The 18,604-nt window shown below is 44.3% G+C and overlaps 1 protein-coding gene across 6 annotated transcripts in view; it reads left to right on the top strand.

Moving 5' to 3' along the window:
• Positions 1-18,604, top strand: part of MTUS2 (microtubule associated scaffold protein 2) — a 261,088-nt gene that overhangs the window by 234,046 nt on the left and 8,438 nt on the right. For all 6 annotated transcript variants that reach the window (XM_058045826.1, XM_058045827.1, XM_058045824.1 and 3 more), the window contains 6 exons: positions 4,660-4,726; positions 10,759-10,973; positions 14,591-14,696; positions 16,435-16,508; positions 17,923-18,021; positions 18,361-18,480. In XM_058045826.1, the coding sequence (XP_057901809.1) occupies positions 4,660-4,726; positions 10,759-10,973; positions 14,591-14,696; positions 16,435-16,508; positions 17,923-18,021; positions 18,361-18,480 (681 nt within the window). The remainder of the gene's footprint in view (positions 1-4,659; positions 4,727-10,758; positions 10,974-14,590; positions 14,697-16,434; positions 16,509-17,922; positions 18,022-18,360; positions 18,481-18,604) is intronic.

Raw genomic sequence — 18,604 nt, 5'->3', positions numbered from 1 at the left:
CCAGGCTCCCATGATTGCTTCCTAGCTGCTGCTGACTTCCTATGTGGGTCTGAGCAATTTTCTGGTGTTCCTTACCTGATCTGACCCATTTTCATTTCTGTGATGGATCTACTATTACTTACCTATTGTTTAAAAGTACCTGGAGGTTTACTTAATTAGTATTTTTAATTCATTAATAGCTCTCAGTTAGGTTATAGCTCTCAGAGGAGAGAGACTCTAAGGCAAACCTCAAATCTGCCTCCCCATCCCTCAGTTATTCCTGGTCAAAGGTAGAATCTCGACTTGTCTCCCTGATGATGTTCCTTGAGGATGTCTACCTGTCATCTGAAGCTCCATGCAACTAAAGCAGAGCCTTTCATAGAACCACAGAATTACAGAATAGTTTGGCTTGGAAGGGACCTTTAAAGCTCATCTAGCCTGAGACCACTGCAGTGAGCAGGGACATCTTCAATGAGATCAGGTTGCCCAGTGCCCTATTCAGCCTCTGGCCACAAGCTTTCATCACTACCTCCTCTCTTAGTCTGTTTGGGCAACGCCAGCATCTTGCCCATCCTCAGGTCCAGATTATGACTTCTCCTACCAAGTTATTTTGTCTAGGTCCTTGCATGCAGTTATATCTAAATTCTGCTGATTTTTTTTTAAGCTACGCTTCTTGGTTTGGCCATTGTTATTTAATTGCACAAACTCCTGTTTTATTCCTGCACCTCTGCCTACCTGCTGACTACCTGCCTTGTTTTCTGTAGCTGTTGCACCAATGTAAGTCATGCCTCAGTCCATCCTCATCATATTTTGGGTTGAATGGAGAACTCACAGGTGTCTGTTTCACTTGCTGAAATGCTGTCCAACATCAAACCCTTAACAGGCAAAATATTGGGAGGTCTGTGTGCTTCAGAGCTCATGATAGGAAAAAGAGTTGCTACTGTGTCTTCTATTCAACAGATCAGTAGGACAAACATATCATTCTGCCTGTCTTATTCTACTTTTCTTTCTGTCTGAAGAGATGGGACATATTCCAGGCACAAGACTTAATCATTATGTTGCAGAGTTCAGGAATGAGGAAGATGTTTTTCTTCATCTCCATCATGAGTGTAATCTTATTTTATGAAAATTACTTCACCGTCAGAGTAATTTCTTGAGATGCAGCCAACAGAAGAGCTTTGTCATCATTTTTCTAAAAAGTAATGCAGTCCATCATTCATAAAAGTACGTGAAAAGTAAATGTGACATTTTGATTTGTGCAAAATGCACTGTATTGGTCTCACATTTTTGGGCATTAAAAAAGGGAATTCCAGACCACATCAAAGCAATATTTTTTCTTCCTTGCCATTTAACTGTTGCACTGGAAATGGTGGATATTTGCACAATCTCCTTACGGGGTCTCTGATCTTTTCACCTACTGAAAACAGGTGTGTACCATCGATGAACCTTATTAAACCTGAGTTACATTTGGCCCTTGGATGCTCACCTGCAATGGCTCAACTCCAAGTGGTGACCTAGTAGAGAATCCCTGCAAAACTCCTTTGGTATGCTGAGCCTTAGTGGACACAAAAGGGCACCTCAACTCTTTGCTCTACTGCTTCTTACCTTGTCTTCTCTTTCAAATACTTTGTTGAGATAATTGATGAGGACTGATTAATCCAATGGGACATCCTCTTGACTTGGTTTCTTATCCATTTGTTTTGGGGAAGTTTTCCTTGTGTGCTTGTGAAGTTTTCAATTGCATTGATGTTTTGACAGTGGATGTATAGCAATCTCAGCACTGAAACGTGGTAGCTTTACATTCCAAAGTCAGATCCAGATTTGCCTACTGTAATGTTTGGTTTCCTTGGCTCTGGCATTCCCAGTTCCCTGGCTGCACTGACAGTGGAGTGCTGGTTATCTGCAGAGCCACACTGCTGATAACAAGCAGGGGCTCTTTTGTTTTGCACTGCTGTCATGTTTACAGTGTCGCAGGAACATGTGCAGGCCAAACCCATCGTGTCACACTGACAAAGCAGGTTGAAGTTACAGGAGGTGTCAGGGACTTGTGAGTTCACTGCACATCCAGGAAATCATGAGGCTGACTTGATGGTCAGCCAAAGCTGCACCTCGCTGCTCTTCCACAAGAGGAAGATAAGGACTCATGCTGTTGCTCTCCAGAAGAGCCCTCTGAGAAAGAGGGTTCTACTGCTTGAGGCCTTGGCACTGAGGGCTACCCTTGTGCTTCTGATCCCCCAGGAAATATAAGGTCCCAAAGAGCAGACAGGAAGCTCTGACCAAAATAAAACACAGTGCAGGAAGTACTGGCAGAGCAGTAAAATGACAGCCAAGGCACCTGAGCTGTGCTGATCTGGCTGCCATGGAAGCCCCAGGGGCTGCTCTGCTCTGGAAACCACAGCCCCAGCGTGGTGGGAGGCAGGCACGACCCCCACTGCCCTGGTGGCTTGGTGCTCATGCTGGAGATGGAGTTATGGGATAGCATGTTTAAGCTGGCACCATGGCAGTTGTCCACATTTTTGGAGATGATCCCACCACCAAGTGTCCTCAAGGGAAGGAAAAACCTTAGCCAACATAAAACATCATGTAAAATGTAATATTTCTTATGGGGAATCAAAATTTTTTATGCTTTTCCTCCCAAAAAATGGGGAGTTTACCTGCTTTTAACAATCCCATTGAGTTTTGCTCATCAGTAGGTGATGGCAATGATTTGTGCAGAGCTCCCTTGCTTTGAATGGCTTCTGTTTCAAAGAATGAGAGCTGGTAACTCGAGTGGGTGCTTCCCATCTCCAAGTCCTGTGTATCCCTGAGCAGCCTCCTCCAAGGGCACCAGGCCTGGCAGTCTGTCAAGAGCACTTCTGAAAGTGACTCCAGTGAGTTAAACACACCATATGGGCAGATGCAATGATATTCTCCAAAAGGGGAAACCTTACTCCTGTAAGGCTGCTGGTTTGGGAATCTATGTGAAGGAATCTGGTTTTTTGCTATATCAGGCTGTATTTATCTGGACTTTTTTTTTTTCCCCATAACTTTTTGACTAATTAAGAAAAAGAAATCTGTAAGAATCCACATAATTTTATTCTGAGCCTAATGCAGTGGGTGAGGACTGGGCACTCTGCAGTCCTGGCACACGGCCCCCTGTGCATTACTCAGCAGGGTATGGAGCCAGGAGGAGCCACTGGGGGAGCCACGCCCTGCACTCCTGCTTCTGCCAATAACTGAATGAGAAAGATGCCCACATCATCTGGGGCTCCTCAAGCCTTCAAGGCTCTCAAATCAGTTCAGTTTATCACTCCATTTACAGCAAACTTTCTGGAATGGATGTAGTTTGGATCTGGTGGAAATCGTCCCAAAAGGGCAGTATGTAAGGGATTAATTCAAAGTCCAGATTCTATTATTCTGGCATTACTAGAAGTGAAGTTGTGTTACTTCTCTTAACATAGTTAAAAGTTAGGGGCAGGAAAAATACACAGAAACATTAAGTTCTGATTTTTTTTCCACTTTCATTTCTGTAATATAAAACTGACTTGCTATCTTATCTGCTATGTATCCTGCAGCCAAAGTAATCCTGTCTGTGCCCTAGATTTTTATTAGCCTTGCTTGCTTAATACAGAAAGATTTGGTTCCTAGGACTCCTTTTAATTCAATTTACTGTTGCACTGCTTTTTGTATTGAATATGATTTTTCTGTAGTGTCCTTTAAGGATTCTTGACCTTTTCTAACCCGGGACATATTTATAGTAACCTGATCTAGTTTTATTAATCATTAGTGATCTTCCCAGCAGGGTACATTCCTTTGTCTTCTTTCTAATATGATTCATGATACATCCCAATTTAAAGTGCCCATATGATTGAACTGCTATGCTGGGATTTATTGTACTAAATCAGACTCCAGTGGATGGAGATAAGAATTTTGTTTGTCAGTTTGCACAGCACTAGTCAGATATCTGCTGTCAAAGTCCTTGCATTTTGGTAATAACACCTTAACATTGCTCATGTAAATACATTTTAATTTTCCTTTAGCCAATTCATCTGTTTTACTCCTTAAATATTCAGATTTCTTTTGAGACTAGTCAAGGAAAGGGGCCCTAATAAATAAATAAATAAATAAAATCACAGAAATAGATGTGGAGATGGGCATGAACATCAGGTTATTAGTGGTGTTTGTATGGGAATGCTCACCATGCATAAAATGTTGTGAGTACAGCAATCTGCTCTGTGAGTTTGACTCTGTGAATGTATTGATATGATTGGAGGTGGCTAAATGCAGACTTAAATAGATGAAAAAAATTTAACAGTTTTAGTACATCCATCCTGTACATGCAGTCCAGCCATAAATGATACACTGACCACAAAATTATAAAAAAATAGAGATGTCTTTGTAGACACATAGGAGTTAACAGAGTATTCTGCGCTGTTGTGTGTACAGGAGTGTGTGTACATGTACTCATAGACATACAAGGTACTTGTAGCCCACGAGTTGTAGCTCCTAAGCTTGATTTAAAAACTGAATGAGTTCATTATAATCCCACTCCCCTCCCCTAAAAATCCCCTAAAACAACAAAAAAGAAAAAGTAGTATGTGGAATCAATCTAATCTGCTTTACTAAATGAACATGTGAAAGTGCTTATCTGGGATAAACCTGGGTACTATACATATTTTTTCTCTCTTTTTCCTTAAACAGAATGAAAATGCCCTTGTGAAAATAAAGGAGTTAGGAGTCGAGCTTGAAAAGATCAGGGAGGAAGTTGGTAAGTAGTACAACAAAAGTAACAACAAAGTGATTTTCTCACTTTACATGAAAGCAGTTATTTTGATTCCCTGTGACCTGATCCTGGGGAACCTCCATGGTGAAATGTTTTCTGAAGCCAAGTGGGAAAGGGTTGTGTGATTGTGCAGGGAACCTTGATTTTACCTCTTTGCTGTGCAGATGAGTTCATCACCACACACACTTGTGCATCATCTTTGCTATACAAATTGCTCTCCATGAATCCATAGCTTCTGTCCTCAAACACCAGCACTGCTGAGAAGAAAGCACAGTGTGATGAGAAGTGGGAGCTTGGGACCATTGCAGCGCACAGTGACTGGGAATGCATCACCAGCTTATGAACATTGCTGTGTTTCGCAGGTCAGCTACAAACCAAAGGACGCCAAGCTCAGAATTTGCTTGTTAATATCTCTAAGATCTCTTGCTGGTTGAGAGACAGAAAGAGCAATGCATCCCATTTGGTCTGTGTGTTCCCTGTATATCTGCATGCCCCTCTTTTCCTTTTGAGTTTCTGATCTAGACAGCAGAGAGAGTGTAAAGATACTGCCACTCCTGAGAGAGAGGGTGGGATTTTGCTCTGGCTTCAGCCAACAGGCTGAGTTCTTCTGGGCTTAAATCTCTCCAGAATGAGTGTGATGTTGGGTTCACCTACCTCAAGACAAAAGGAGAGCAGGACCACTGCATCAGGGCACACCTTGAGTACCAGCGGGTGTTGGAACCACTGATGACTGGAGCTATGAACAGGAGGGACCTCTCAGCTTTCCCTGCATGTGGGAAACCAGTTCCTGGGTCACCCATTAAGTACAGACTGTGTCAAGTGGCCAGCAAAGGGAGGCTCAGGCCAAACCCTTGTGGGATGGGCAGAACTGCAGATCCTCCCTGTGTTTTGCCTTCACCTTGCCTATGACAGCCCACTTCAGAAAAGCTGAGCACAGCTCTTTTCAGATGCCCAACATCTTGTGCTCCCTGCTTTGCCCCTCTGAAATGCTTTGGCTGATTGTCATTTCATAGAGAGCTTTATTGTCCCCATGGCCAGTGTATACTGCAGCAATGGCGAAACAGGTTTCCAGTAATTCCCCAATGCCTGCCTTCCTCCATCCTCTGCATCTCCACAGCTCTTACAGAAGAATTGTTGCCACTGGTGCTTTCTTCAGGCAGGGCACTCCTGAAGTTCTCAGTTCAATAGCCACTTCTCATTTGAGAGCCCTACCTCAATCTAGCAGGTTGGGTTTGCTCATTTTCCTGAGTGCTTTTCTTAAGTGGTGGTGACATGGGAAGGAAAGAGAGGTTCAGTGCTGGAGATAAAGAGCTCTGCTTCCATTTACACCATGTGTGTACAGCTGAAATGAGCACACATCCCCAGTGGTTTTGCTGGAGAAGAGAACTTTGCCAGGGGTATAACTGGTGTCAGTTTGGGGGTCTCAGAGCAGCATGCTCAGTAACAGGAGATCCCTGCTCTGCCTGCCCTTGCACATGCAGCAACAGACACCTCCTCTGCACAAAGCTGAGACCTGGTGGCATGTGTGGGGACAGCTTTGGTAAGAACCACAGACACCCCAGGAAAGCACCCTGAGCTGCACTGCTTCAGAAGGGAGATAAGCTGGAGTTGTCTATGGGCTTTCTTTCTCAGAAAGGGAAAAGATGGTGTGACACAGTCCTTTCCTCAGTGGTCCTGTGGGCATGTGTAATGGAGAGGAGTCATTACAGGCCACCTCTTCCTCCCATCACTCCAGAAGACATGGAGGAGTGGAGGAAATCCTCTCTGTGCAACCCTGAGATAGCATGGCCAGCTAGAACCACTCCCACCAGGGACAAACAAAAAGATGAACATGTGCAGGTATTGCACTTCAGCAGAATGTGAAATAATTCATCAGCAATAAAAATCTTAGCATATATCCCTAAATATCCCTAGCATATATCCCATATCCTATTATGTATGGGAGGTAAATTATTGTGCTTTTTAGTATAAGTCAAAAATTGCAGCACAGTCTGTTTTCCTTTGGTATAAAATTACAGAACTTAATTTTGTGAAGAAATTTTCTATGAAGAAATTCAGAGAAAATCAGAGCATATTATTTTGACTACAACCAAGCTGTAGTTCTGACTTTCTTCCATTACTTTAATAAGTAAGTTTTCATTAATTTAAAAATAACCTGTCCAGTTAAACAGCATGGGTGTTGGTCAGAAATTCCTGATTTCTCATGTGTAAATTCACCATGTCAGACTCACTGATGTAAATGCCTGAATGAATCAGTAAAACAAGGTTGGACTAGCCAGATTTGATACGGGCAGTGAGTCCAACACTTAGTTGTTTAGCTGTAATTCAAAGTTATAATTTGGGTGCTGAATGTGCTTGGTTTTCACAGTGTGCAGTCTTTAACTTCAACAGAAACTGCAGAAATCTGCTATGCAAAGCAATGAAATTGCAACAGAGAACCCACTGTTCAGAAAAATAAGAATATATGTTTAAGGAAAATTCTTGTGGTAAATAAAACCATTGCTGAAGCAATAGCAGCAATGGACCATGTGTAAAAATAACTTAGGGAAACCTGCATCCTTCTGGAGCCAGGCAAAATACTGAGGTCAGACAACACTGCCCAGTCCTGTGAAAGTATCACACTGCATCTGAAACCAGCATGGGTAAAATTGTAAAGTGATTCTCCCTTCCCAGACCTGGGGAGGAGCCTTGGCCTCTATAAACACTGAAGAACTTGTTATTTAAAGCAATAAGGTTTGCTCATGTATTTTGCTAGAAATAGCAAGGCTAGGAAAACATGACAAGCAACCGTTCTACACTCAAGAGACCGATTTTATAAATTATAAATATAAGCACTTTTCAGCTGCAACACTGAGTCTCTTTCAATAAAGAGGTTTTGAATACCAGCTGTTTCCCTTCAAACTAGTGGAAATTAAATGTCAAAATTACCTGCTCCTTCACTGTCAGACCAATGACATGAAGTGTGTTGAGAAGAGGTATGGAGATGCATAAAAAACCTGGATGAAGGAAAGGCAATGAGATGTATTATCTGTGTAATTTGTATTATCTGTGTTCTCAAGCATTTCAAAGCCAAAGCCTTTATGCCATCTCCTCCTGGATATGCTTCCCAATCAGAGGATGCTTAACCTGAGTGTGGTGGCTGCGATTTGTCTGTGATTTTGGGGCCAAGGCTCAGGAAGAAGAGCCCATTTCCCATGTCAGAAGGAAACAGTCCCTCTGTCAGGCCACAAGGCACCAGCCCCAGTTCCCACAGAAGCTGCATCCAGGGCTGGGGAGGCTGCACTGTGGCTCTGACTGTGTGGTGGGGGAAGGAAGGTCAGTCCAATGGTGATATCTACCTTTCCCTCACCTCCCCAGCCCAGCCTGAAGTGGGTTTTGCTCATCTGTTGTGCACTCAGCGCTCAGGGAGTAGGGAAGCTGCAGTAGCTGGTCTCGTTTAACCCAGCACGCTGCCATCCAGGAAAGGCCACCATTCAGAGTTTTCCAGCGGCATTAGCAGGTCACCTGTTCAGGCCTCGGTTATGGGGTCCCTGCTGGAGATGACCCAGCTGTTTCACCAGGACCACACAGCTGGCCCCAGCAGGACAGGCTGTCCCACACTGGTTCCTGCTGCAGCTGCAAACCCCTGGGCTCCATGGGTGCTGCCTTCTGCCATGGCTGTCCCAGGAGAGCTGGGCACAAAGGTCCATCTCCCTGATAAGAAGAGATTCAGTTTTTCCTCAACACTTCAGTCCCCAGCCTCGTTTGTCTTAGTCTGACACTTATGGTAGGGATCACTCCTTCCCATTAGAGGTGTTTAATAGTCTGTATAGGGCAAATTGCTTCATTTTCTGCCTCCAGTAGCATTGTTGGGTGTATGGGGAACATGCCATGCAAGCTCACTTCCCCTGCCTCCCTCTTCCCTCCATTTTGCACCTGCATCAGGGTCTGATTTGTGAATAGTCTTGTATTTCAGGTTACAGGATGTGTTTCATGTGAACTTTCTTTTGGTTAGAGCACGTTTCATTTCCCAGCCCTCCCTGTGTGCTGGGTAATCTCATTAGAGAGGCTGGAGAGAGATGGGGTTCATTACATCCCCTATTTAAAGCCTGAGTAAGTTTGAATTCTACTGAAGGCAGAGCTGCAAGTACAACCCCTCCTGCTCTGGGATCACTTCACAATCCAAAGATAATAAAAAAGCAAAAAACAGGAGAGAGGGTTTAGAGCCCTAATCCAGACTGCCAGGAGACAAGATATTCCAGCTAATGTACCATTCCATTCTGGATATAAGGCAAGTGAGAAAGCCTTCTGTGTGCTGCCAATGAGGTGCTGAACTCACTGGTTCACTCTCTTTCAATCAGGAGCACACAACTTGACAGGGACAGAGTTCCCCCACAGTGCTCCAGAAAATTCCAGAATCAGAACAGGAGCCCAGCAGTATTGTATTTGCAGGGCACCCCAACAAAGGCAGGAATGATGCATCTGATTCCATGTTCTCAGAAGGCTGATTTATTACTTTATTATACTATATTATATTAAAGAATACTATACTACAGTATATTAAAGAATACAGAAAGGATACTTACTGAATGCTGAAAAGATAATAATGAAAATTCCTGACTCTTTTCAGAGCCCTGACACAGCTTGGCCCCCATTGGCCAATGAGTCCAAACAACTCACACCAGAATCCAATGAAACAATCCCCTATAGGTAAATAATCTCCAAACACATTCCAGATGAGCACAACAATACAGAAGAAACAAATGAGATAAGAATTGTTTTCCTTTTCTCTGAGGCCTCTCTCACTGCCTTTCAGCTTCCCAGGAGAAAAACCTTGGGCAAAAGGAATTTTTCGGAGAATGTGAATGTCATACAGCAGCGTTTCTCTGTCTGGACATACTGAGCAAATCTGAATATTGGTGTCCAGTAAGTGTGGAAGCAGAGCTCTAAATAGGGTGAAAAATAGGCATGTGGGGAAGGGAATGGTTAGCTTGGGTGTCCAAACTACCTTGGCATGGGTGCACCTAACATAAGCTGTGGGGACAGCACTGGTAACTTGGACAAACTGTTGCTATCCTGGGAAAAATGAGCACAGTCTGACACTGTAGCAGAAAGAGGTAGGAAGATACAGATATTGAACAATTATGTTGTCATAGGATTAATATGGGTTTGAAGCATTCAGCAGGAAGACAGCTGCTCCCAATCCTCTGACTTGCAGTGCCACACGGGTCTGTGCATGGCATGTGCATCTTGAAAGGCAAGGGAAGGATAAATATGCAGTCAGTTTGTTCAAAAACCTGATCATCTTTCTAAATCAACTATGGGTCTAAATGAGAAAGAAGATCTAGCAGTGCTATTAGAAACCCATTTCTCCTTTAATATTCTGAATGTTATTGTCAGGATGATTTTAATGCTTACCTGTTAGATCTTTACAAGTGAGCAAGCTTGCTCTGTAAATTTACTCTGGCTGATCTTGTCCATCTTGCATCAAGTCTTCAATATCTGGATTTTTTGCAACTGTTCTTTAGCAAAGCAAATGGCTGAGGACACAGTGTTTGTGAACAGTGCTTTCCTGGGACCTGGGGGACAATAAAGGTGAGGAACCAAATGGGGAAATGGACTGATTTTCCTTGACTTGATAGAACTGTTGGAAAACACTGGTATGGATTCTGAGACATAGCCACTGGGTTAGTTCACCAGAGTAAAAATTTCACACTTTCTGATTGCCTTTAGTATCAGTCAGTCACTGCGCTCTCTGATGCCATGAAGCACACAAGATAGTGGTTTGAACACAAAAATATTTTAAGCAAGTGTGCGTGAATGGATTTGAATGGTCCTTGCTGGAGCTGGAGACAGGCTTATGGGATGAGCAGCTTCGAACAGCTCGAAAATGGGATGTATGAGATACAAGTGGTCAGTCATACCCCTTGTACAACAGAGTGGGGAGAAGCACCAAGCTCATTGCCCTGCCAACAGGTCCAGTGCCGCTGCTTGCTCCAGGGCAGCGTGGGGACTGTGTGGTGCTGTTGTCTCCACAGAGCTCAACACGGCGCGATGGAAGGAGCTGCAGAGCGAGAAGGAGCAGCTGGAGCGGCGCTTCCAGGAGGAGGGGCAGCAGCTCCGCAGGCAGCAGCAGCAGGAGATGCAGGCCCTGGAGCAGCGGCTGCAGCAGGAGTACCAGGCCAAGAAGGAGAGCCTGCAGGAGCAGCACAGGCTGCAGCTGGAACAAGCCAAATTGCAGCATCAGGATCAGGTCAGTCTCCACCTGTTGCCTTTGAAGAGTAGTCCGCTCTAGTCCTGATTGGGTTCAGGTAATGAAATACATTGAACACTCCAACATGAAGACACTGGTAATGAGTTATGGGTGGGAAAATGTCATCCTGAATATCTTTACTGCTCTTTCTCCCTATTCTACTGTTTCTTCCATACACTAGTCTATTACATTGCCATGGCTTGTCTTCACATGATGACAATAAAAGTATTGCTGATGTTTTACAATAAAAATATTAAGATTAGCTCTGCTGCCCACGCATACCTGCTCCTCAACCCACCTCTTTTCGTCAATTTATGACTAAAACCAAGAGTTATAAGAATCTGTACCACACAGGTAAGGCCAGCAGAGCCAGCCCATTGTTATTTGCTAGTTAAAGGGCAACACAGTGAAGCGATAGCAACCATGCAACACATGCTGCCTAAACATCAAGCACATGATGCACTCCAGATCCCCTGATTGCTGCCCCACCACTCAGCCTAATCTCTTGGACTGTACATCCCAAGTGTTTCTCCTTGCTCTGCTTTCTGTGTGTAGGCAGGAGTGTTCTCAACAGCAGCTGCTTTTGTCTGGTTTTGTCAGAACAAACACTGGAACTCAATGCAACTGGGTTGTTTTGTCCTGGACAAACTACCTATTTCTGTTCATGAGCTGATTTCTAAAGATGTATTAGAAGGTGCTGTCAAATAGGTCTTTATGTGCTAAATCAGATTTCTAAAAATATTTCTAAAAATACTTCTCTTAAATGGTTAGAATATATGCTGAGCCATGTCTTTTGGTTCTCATTTCAGTTTATGCAAGTTGGTTTCCTTTCAATGCCCTTCAAAATTTCTGCTTTTCTTTCTGATATGGAGGAGGGGTTATGTTCCCAAAAGCCTTGACAATTTTTTCCTTTCACTGTGTCAGTGTGTCAGTCTGCCTGGTAGAATATGTTGGCTCTAGCTGCAAAGGCTTACCTCCCCTGGCTCACCTGACAGCAGCATTTGTGAAGGAATTTGTTCATTTTTTGCTGAACTAGATTATAGCTCAGCTCTGCTCTCTTTGAAGTGTTTCTGTGAGCTCTCGGGACCACAAGAACAGATGTTGATTCTTCTCCTCTCAAGCTGATCAGTGCAAGAAAGCTGTTCAAAGTCATTGTAGGACTTGACTAGAAGTGTGCTTATTTTTCTCATGTTTTCATCTGTTGTTACCCTACTCATCGTCACAGAGGAGCACTGGAAACACATCCTTCCCTCTGTGGGGCAAATAGTTCTTGGTTCGCTCCAGAGCTCTGTGTTCCCTGATTGCTGAAAATGACACAAACATTCCTCTCCATTGCTTTGAAAGTGCCTCTGTGACCCTAGTATCTCAGAGCTTTAGCCCACATTTTCAATTCACAGTTCAGTTAGCATGATGAGTTTTAGCAGGTTTTCCCTTTGAATTCCTGCTCTGCTGTGCACCCATCCTGTGCTGAGCCCTCTTGGGTCAGTGGGGGCTGACAGGCCATGCTGGGAAGCTGCTCACCAACGTTTCTTGGCCAAGGAAATGGAGCTCTTGCACTGCACATGAGAAGAGCCTCGTGCTTGAGCTGCCCATCTGCATGAGGGGGATTTGAATTTGCATTCTTGAAGGCATTAACAATGGCAAAATCCTTCTGACCATGGATCTGCGTGTATTTCTGTATCCATAAATCTGATTTGGAAGCTACTCATCCCACGTTCATGGTTTCCAGTCACAGCTTAACCTTCCATGCTGTGTCGCTTCAGCCACCACCTAGTTCACTATGAGATAGCTGTTACTTGTTTGGAGACACAGTTCCTGTGTCAGGTTTTGGAGGTTCAGCTGTTTCTGAGGAGGTAGCAGAGCATGAGAGCCAAACTCCTCACAAAATGATCTTGTGTGCCAGTGCATGCTCACATCTCCTTGCAGCTAAAGGCAGAATTGCAAAGTAAAGGCTGTGATCTGTCTTGCCAGTGTTTCTCACTTGAGGTGCTCAGCTCAAGCTGTTTTGCCCAGCAGCTTGCTGAACTTCTCCCACTAGACCTCCTCTTGATTTTACTTTATTAAGCCTTAAAAATCCCACCTGAGGTACTTTCCATAGCCAGAAATAAACATGACTTGTGTTAAGTGACTTCCAGAGTAAGTTATTAGCATCCAGGAGAGCTGCTTCCCAGTGCCAAGTTGACTATCTGCCATGGAAAACTGCAGACAGGACATCACTCTGGAAGATTAAAGAGAGCCATTTGCAATGTGGATATGAAACACACAGAAGGCAGAAAAATCCCTGCAGATAATTTGGGACATATTTAATTGGCTTTATAGATAAATAGCTTGTCAAGGATGGTGGCAGCAAGGGGAGACTCCTTCACCTTCTTTGGGCATTTGGGGATAATCATTCCTAGGGGGGGCTGTTCAGCTGAGAAGCAATTAGAGTACAAACAAAGGCTTCAGCAAGGGTGGGGTAAAGAACATGGCAATGCTCATGAGGCTTCAGCTTGCAGACATCATATACAAGGATGCTGTGCTCTGGGAAAAGCCAGGTGACAGCCCTTACCCCATTAGGAGCCCTTTGAGTCATCTGCCCCCACCTTTCTCAGCTCTGTCTTGCAATACATCATCAGGCTGAGCCCCCATTATTTTGCAAACAGTTTTTCCCCACTGAGTTATCTCCCACATTATTATGAAAATTAGTTTGGATAATTTTAAATTCCATGTTAGATGCCCAACTTTCATTTGAAGTGCAAGTTTTCTCCAGTATGGTTGGAAATTTGGCTTCTGGTGGGTTACCTAATACATATGTTTGACAACAAAAAGCACTGAAATAACATTTATTCAAGGCAAACTCAGATGAAGTAAACTTCTACCATTATTTACACAACTGTGAGCAAATAAAGCTGTTTAGGGTCAAGTCACTTAGCCATGGACAGAACAGCTGTTTCACTGTAAATGTAAAATAGTTTGATCCTCTGCCTTGCCAGATATCACAGATAATATTGTGTTAAATGTATGGAACAAAATCACTGTGGTTACAAACCCCAGAAAATCAAATTGATGCATTGCATTCAGAAAATGCTCTGGACCACTGACTCAATCTTCATCATGATTTCTTCTTGTAATTCCTTTAATGATTCATATCAAAAGACCATCATTAGGGATCTCACTTTGCCTTTAGCCAAGTCTAGTAACAAACCATGCACTGTAGGAGTCCCAAACCCAAAGGGTGCTCTGGAACACAGCCCTCTTCCAGCTGCACTCCTCACTCCAACCATGGCCATGGGCTCTGTGGACATTGTTATAATTTAGATTAATGGAATCTCGAGACTTCTGAACATTGAATAAACAGCATCTCCACCTAAGGGCTTTTTCACCTTTTGCTTTCTTATGTACCTCTTCATCACCTCTTCATCTCCATTAAGCTAAAAAACAAAAAATACCATCAGCAGTGACGATGCACTACCACTCAAGGCATCAACATGGCAAAACTGGCTCAGGTGCTGCAAGTGTCACATTCAGTAGATCCCTTTGCTGTCTCCAGCTCACTGGAGCTCTCCAGCAGAGGCTTGTCAGCGTGCCACAGCCTAACCATGTGTCCATGTCTGTGCTCGCTGTTGCTGGAGCAGGTGGAAGATCTCACAGCTGTACATGAAGCTGCAATGTCACAGCTGGAGAATAACCACATAGTGGCCATTACAGTCCTGCAGGATGAGAATGACTGCAAGATTCAAGGTAAGCCAAAGACAACCCAACAGCTACACAGCTGTTCCAGAGCAGGAATTAATGCTGTAGTGACACTGTGCTTCTTCCTCCAGAGCAGATTACACAGGAAATTTGTGTTGGTCTAGTGCTTTCACGTGGGGTGGACCACCAGTTTCATTCTAGGGCAGAGGGAGAGATGTCTGTAGTCTACAGCATCTAACTTTGACCTGAAATTATCTGAGGGGAGTCTCTGGGTCAAAGATAAGGCTTTCTCTATGTGTTGCTGAAAATAGAATCCAAATTCCACATCACTTCTCACACAATGCTTTTTCAAGAGCCTAATCCTCAGATGCTCAGGAGAATAGAGCTCTTGGGACATCTCTGAATTTAGGTACTTAAATACCCACAAGTGCTTCTATAAACAAGACTCATGATTTCCAGTAGCAAACTTCTGGCCATGCTGAGCAGACTAAAGCCTTTTGAAGTGCAAATCTGCACCCCAGCTCTGTTACCTTTATTTTGCGGTAGAGTTTGGCCACAGGATTGATGCTGCAGTCAGAGCTCTTCCCTCCCTACCAGTTCAGTGTCTAAACATTCGCCTTTGAGCATGCTTTGGCTGACATTTAACAGTAATCTGTACAATCTCCCTATTTTTTCCTATATTTTAAATATCTCTAGTAGGTTTTCCCACGTTTCCCAGACCACGCCATATTGCTTAGCTCTGCATTGTGTCAATTAAAGACACGGTCCAGAGCATAACATGAACTGAGAACAGTCTATTCTCCTCTCTCATGGGCAGAGAAGGTATCTAGAATAGCATTTGTAAATTAATATACACAATTTTGAAAATAAATAAGCAAAAAGCTGATTATTACTTGAGGATGATCTTATCTCTCTGGTTTTTAGTATTTTCTGATGATAAAATTCAAAGTTGTGGTACATCAAGGGTCTGGTGGCTGAAGTTTGTGCTCCCTGCTCCAGGTGCGGGTGTGAAATGCCCTCCTGTGCCTGGAAAGGCACTGCAGCCACTGGAGCCGTGTGTCACTGTCACACACGGCTGCTGGGACTGCGGCTGCTGAGCAGAAGCCATGGCCTTGGCAGGGAAAACACACAAAATCGTGTCCATACACTAAAAAGACTGCTGCTACTACTGCACTGAATCACGATTGATGCCATTGCTTTAGAGATTAAACTTTATTTCACTTTGTTTATTACACTTTGGGTAATTAGTACGCCCAGGGTGAGTTATTCTAGCAGGAAAACTTTTAATCAAGTCTTCTCTGTCTCACTACTGGACTAAACCTCTTAGCTCATCTACCACAGCTTGGGGAGAAGCACTGTCCTTTGTATTTCTGCGTCTCAGGTGGCGGCCCTCCTCTCTATCCCCCCAAAGAAATTGCAACCCAAGCTTTTTAATGTATCCAATTTTAAGTCCTTTGATTTAGGGTTTCTCACTCTGAACTGGTAAATGGCCCATTGTCAGACTGACCCTTTTCAGATCAGAGTGCCTGGGAACTGAGAATTCTGAGCAGTTCTGAAAAATCAGAATCTGGCCATGTAGAAACAGAGGTATCTGCAAACAGTGAAAGATCAGGAAACTCTGATTTTCAGAACAATTTACCTAAGGTCACAGAGCATATTGCTACCAGTTTCCTATTCCATGTCCTAAAATTGCATCCCAATTTGCATGTGGCTCACAACATGTGTGCTCTCAGACCCTGGTTTGCTGGACTTCACTCAGTAATTCATGTCTGTGTAACCTCTCCAGAACTGAATACTGCTCACAAGCTGGAAAAGGCACAACTGGAGGAGACTTTTGAGAAGCTGCGTCTGTCACTCCAGGTGAGCAGTTTCTTTGTTTCCCACCCTGTGGTGTGCAGGGGAGCAGCCCTGGGCACGCTGCCCTCTGCCAGCACACCAGGCTCCTACCAGCTCTGGTACCTCCTGTGCTCTGCCTGTCCAAACTGCGATAGAGCAGCAAACCCTCGGGATCTTCCCTCCCCCTGGGCTGGTTCACAAGAGAGAGAAAACTTAAAGGGACTTAAAGGCATCTGGATAAAGAAAGAAATGTCTTTTTGACCCTGCTGTCTGCTGGCAAATTTGAGCTCTTCCCTGCTTGATGGGGAGAGCTCTGGCACCTGCAGTGGCTGTGAGCATCACCCTGTCTGCATGGTACCTGCCAGCTGGCACCCCCAGGGCTCAGAAACAGCGACATCTCCCAGCCTGGCCCTGAGCCTGGGTCCGTGCTTTCGCCTCCTCCTGCTGCCTGAATGTGGGAAAGCCGGTCCCACGCTGCAGACACAGCTCCAGCCCCAGCGGAGGGCAGCACAGTCCCTGCTGCCCCAGGGCTGCCCTGCTGTGCAGCCAGGCTGTGGGTGGGCAGGTCAGACCTGCACATCGCAGTTCCCACTGCACGTCCCAGTGTTTAACACCAAGGTCAGTCATCTAATCCTTCTAAAAGCTCCGTGCTGTTCTCACTCCCTAGATGAAGAAATCACAGGGAGTGGAGGGCAGAACTGCGCCCCTGTGACACAAGCTAAGGTTGGAAATGTGTGAACAAGTAAAGATGCCAGAGCAATTAATGCAAGCTCTGTTTGATTTCCCAGGCAGAGATGAACTGCAATTTTTAAACGCCCTGGCTAGCAGATATTGTTGCACTGCTGCAACAGCTCGAGGCATGTCAGCAGTTTTGCAATAAGGGCTGATGTAATGTTCCAGACAAGAAATCACAACTGTGAAAGATAAAAATACCATCTTCACAGCAACTGTGGATTTTACAGGTGTTGGATAGGCAGAAATGCCTTTGATGGTAACAGAAATATGATTGCTTAAAATAACATGTTGTTCCCATATATAGCTCTGAGATGAAATGATGATCATTTGAATTCCACACCACTAACTCATCATTGCATGTTACCATGTTAGAAGCTTAGAAAGGGGAAGGAAACAGGTATCTCCTGCCTCATTTGGACTCTAAGACAACACAAATGCATGTGATATAAATGCCAGCTCTGCCAGGGAAGGACATGTCTGTTGTCATCCAGCACAAGGTGATTTAGCATCAGCCACAGGTGTTTCAGGGATTTTGTGATTCCAAGTGGCCTGATATAAAAAAATATCACCTTACAGGGGTGTCTGAGCCTTATTTAGCTTCCCTGATAAACCACTGCCTGGTTTGGCAGTACAGACTGACCAGTATGAGTGTGAGAGGGCTGCTAACACAGCTGATGTGTTAATTGGTGTGTTTCCCCCCCAGGACCAGATAGACACCCTCACCTTCCAGAATCAATCTCTAAAGGCCAAAGCAGACCGGTTTGAAGAGGCTCTGAAGAAAAACACTGAGGAACAGCTGAAGGTAGGTGACAACTCTAACTATACAGACCTCAAGATACATGTTTCTAAGTATTACACATCACCTGATTCAATGAAGAGCAATTGGGTCCTCATTCCAGGGGCAGGGGGCAGGTCCCAGCTGAGACCCTGAATACTGAGCTCTGAGGAAGAGTCATGAATCTTAGCCATAGGGGTGTCAAGGAGAAAATATCGGGGGTCAAATGGGCTGCAGGGGACCAGGCCCAGGCAGTTTTCACACCACTGATTCTCCTAAATAACGGGGTTACATGGAGGAATCTCTGTCTTATGGCTGAATGTGTATGTATGGCTGACATATCCAAATCTCTGATATATTTCCTAGATTGTGCGAGCTCCATATCTACACTTAGAAAAAGATCTGAAGAGCTTAAAACATGTTCTGGAAATGAAGAACCTCCAGATTCACCAGCAGGAGAAGATGATTATGGAGCTAGAAAAACAGGTGAGTTGTCGTTTTTCCTACAGAGGAGACATCACAGAGTTAACAAAGGAGAAGTTTGGTTACAGCAGATGAACTTAAGAGAGGTGAGTACCAACATAAGGCTGGGGCAAGACACAGTCAAAGA

This window comes from Melospiza georgiana, chromosome 2 (assembly GCF_028018845.1).
Source record: "Melospiza georgiana isolate bMelGeo1 chromosome 2, bMelGeo1.pri, whole genome shotgun sequence".
In the NCBI taxonomy this organism is placed as follows: domain Eukaryota; kingdom Metazoa; phylum Chordata; class Aves; order Passeriformes; family Passerellidae; genus Melospiza; species Melospiza georgiana.
This window is presented reverse-complemented; position numbering and strand designations above follow the sequence as displayed.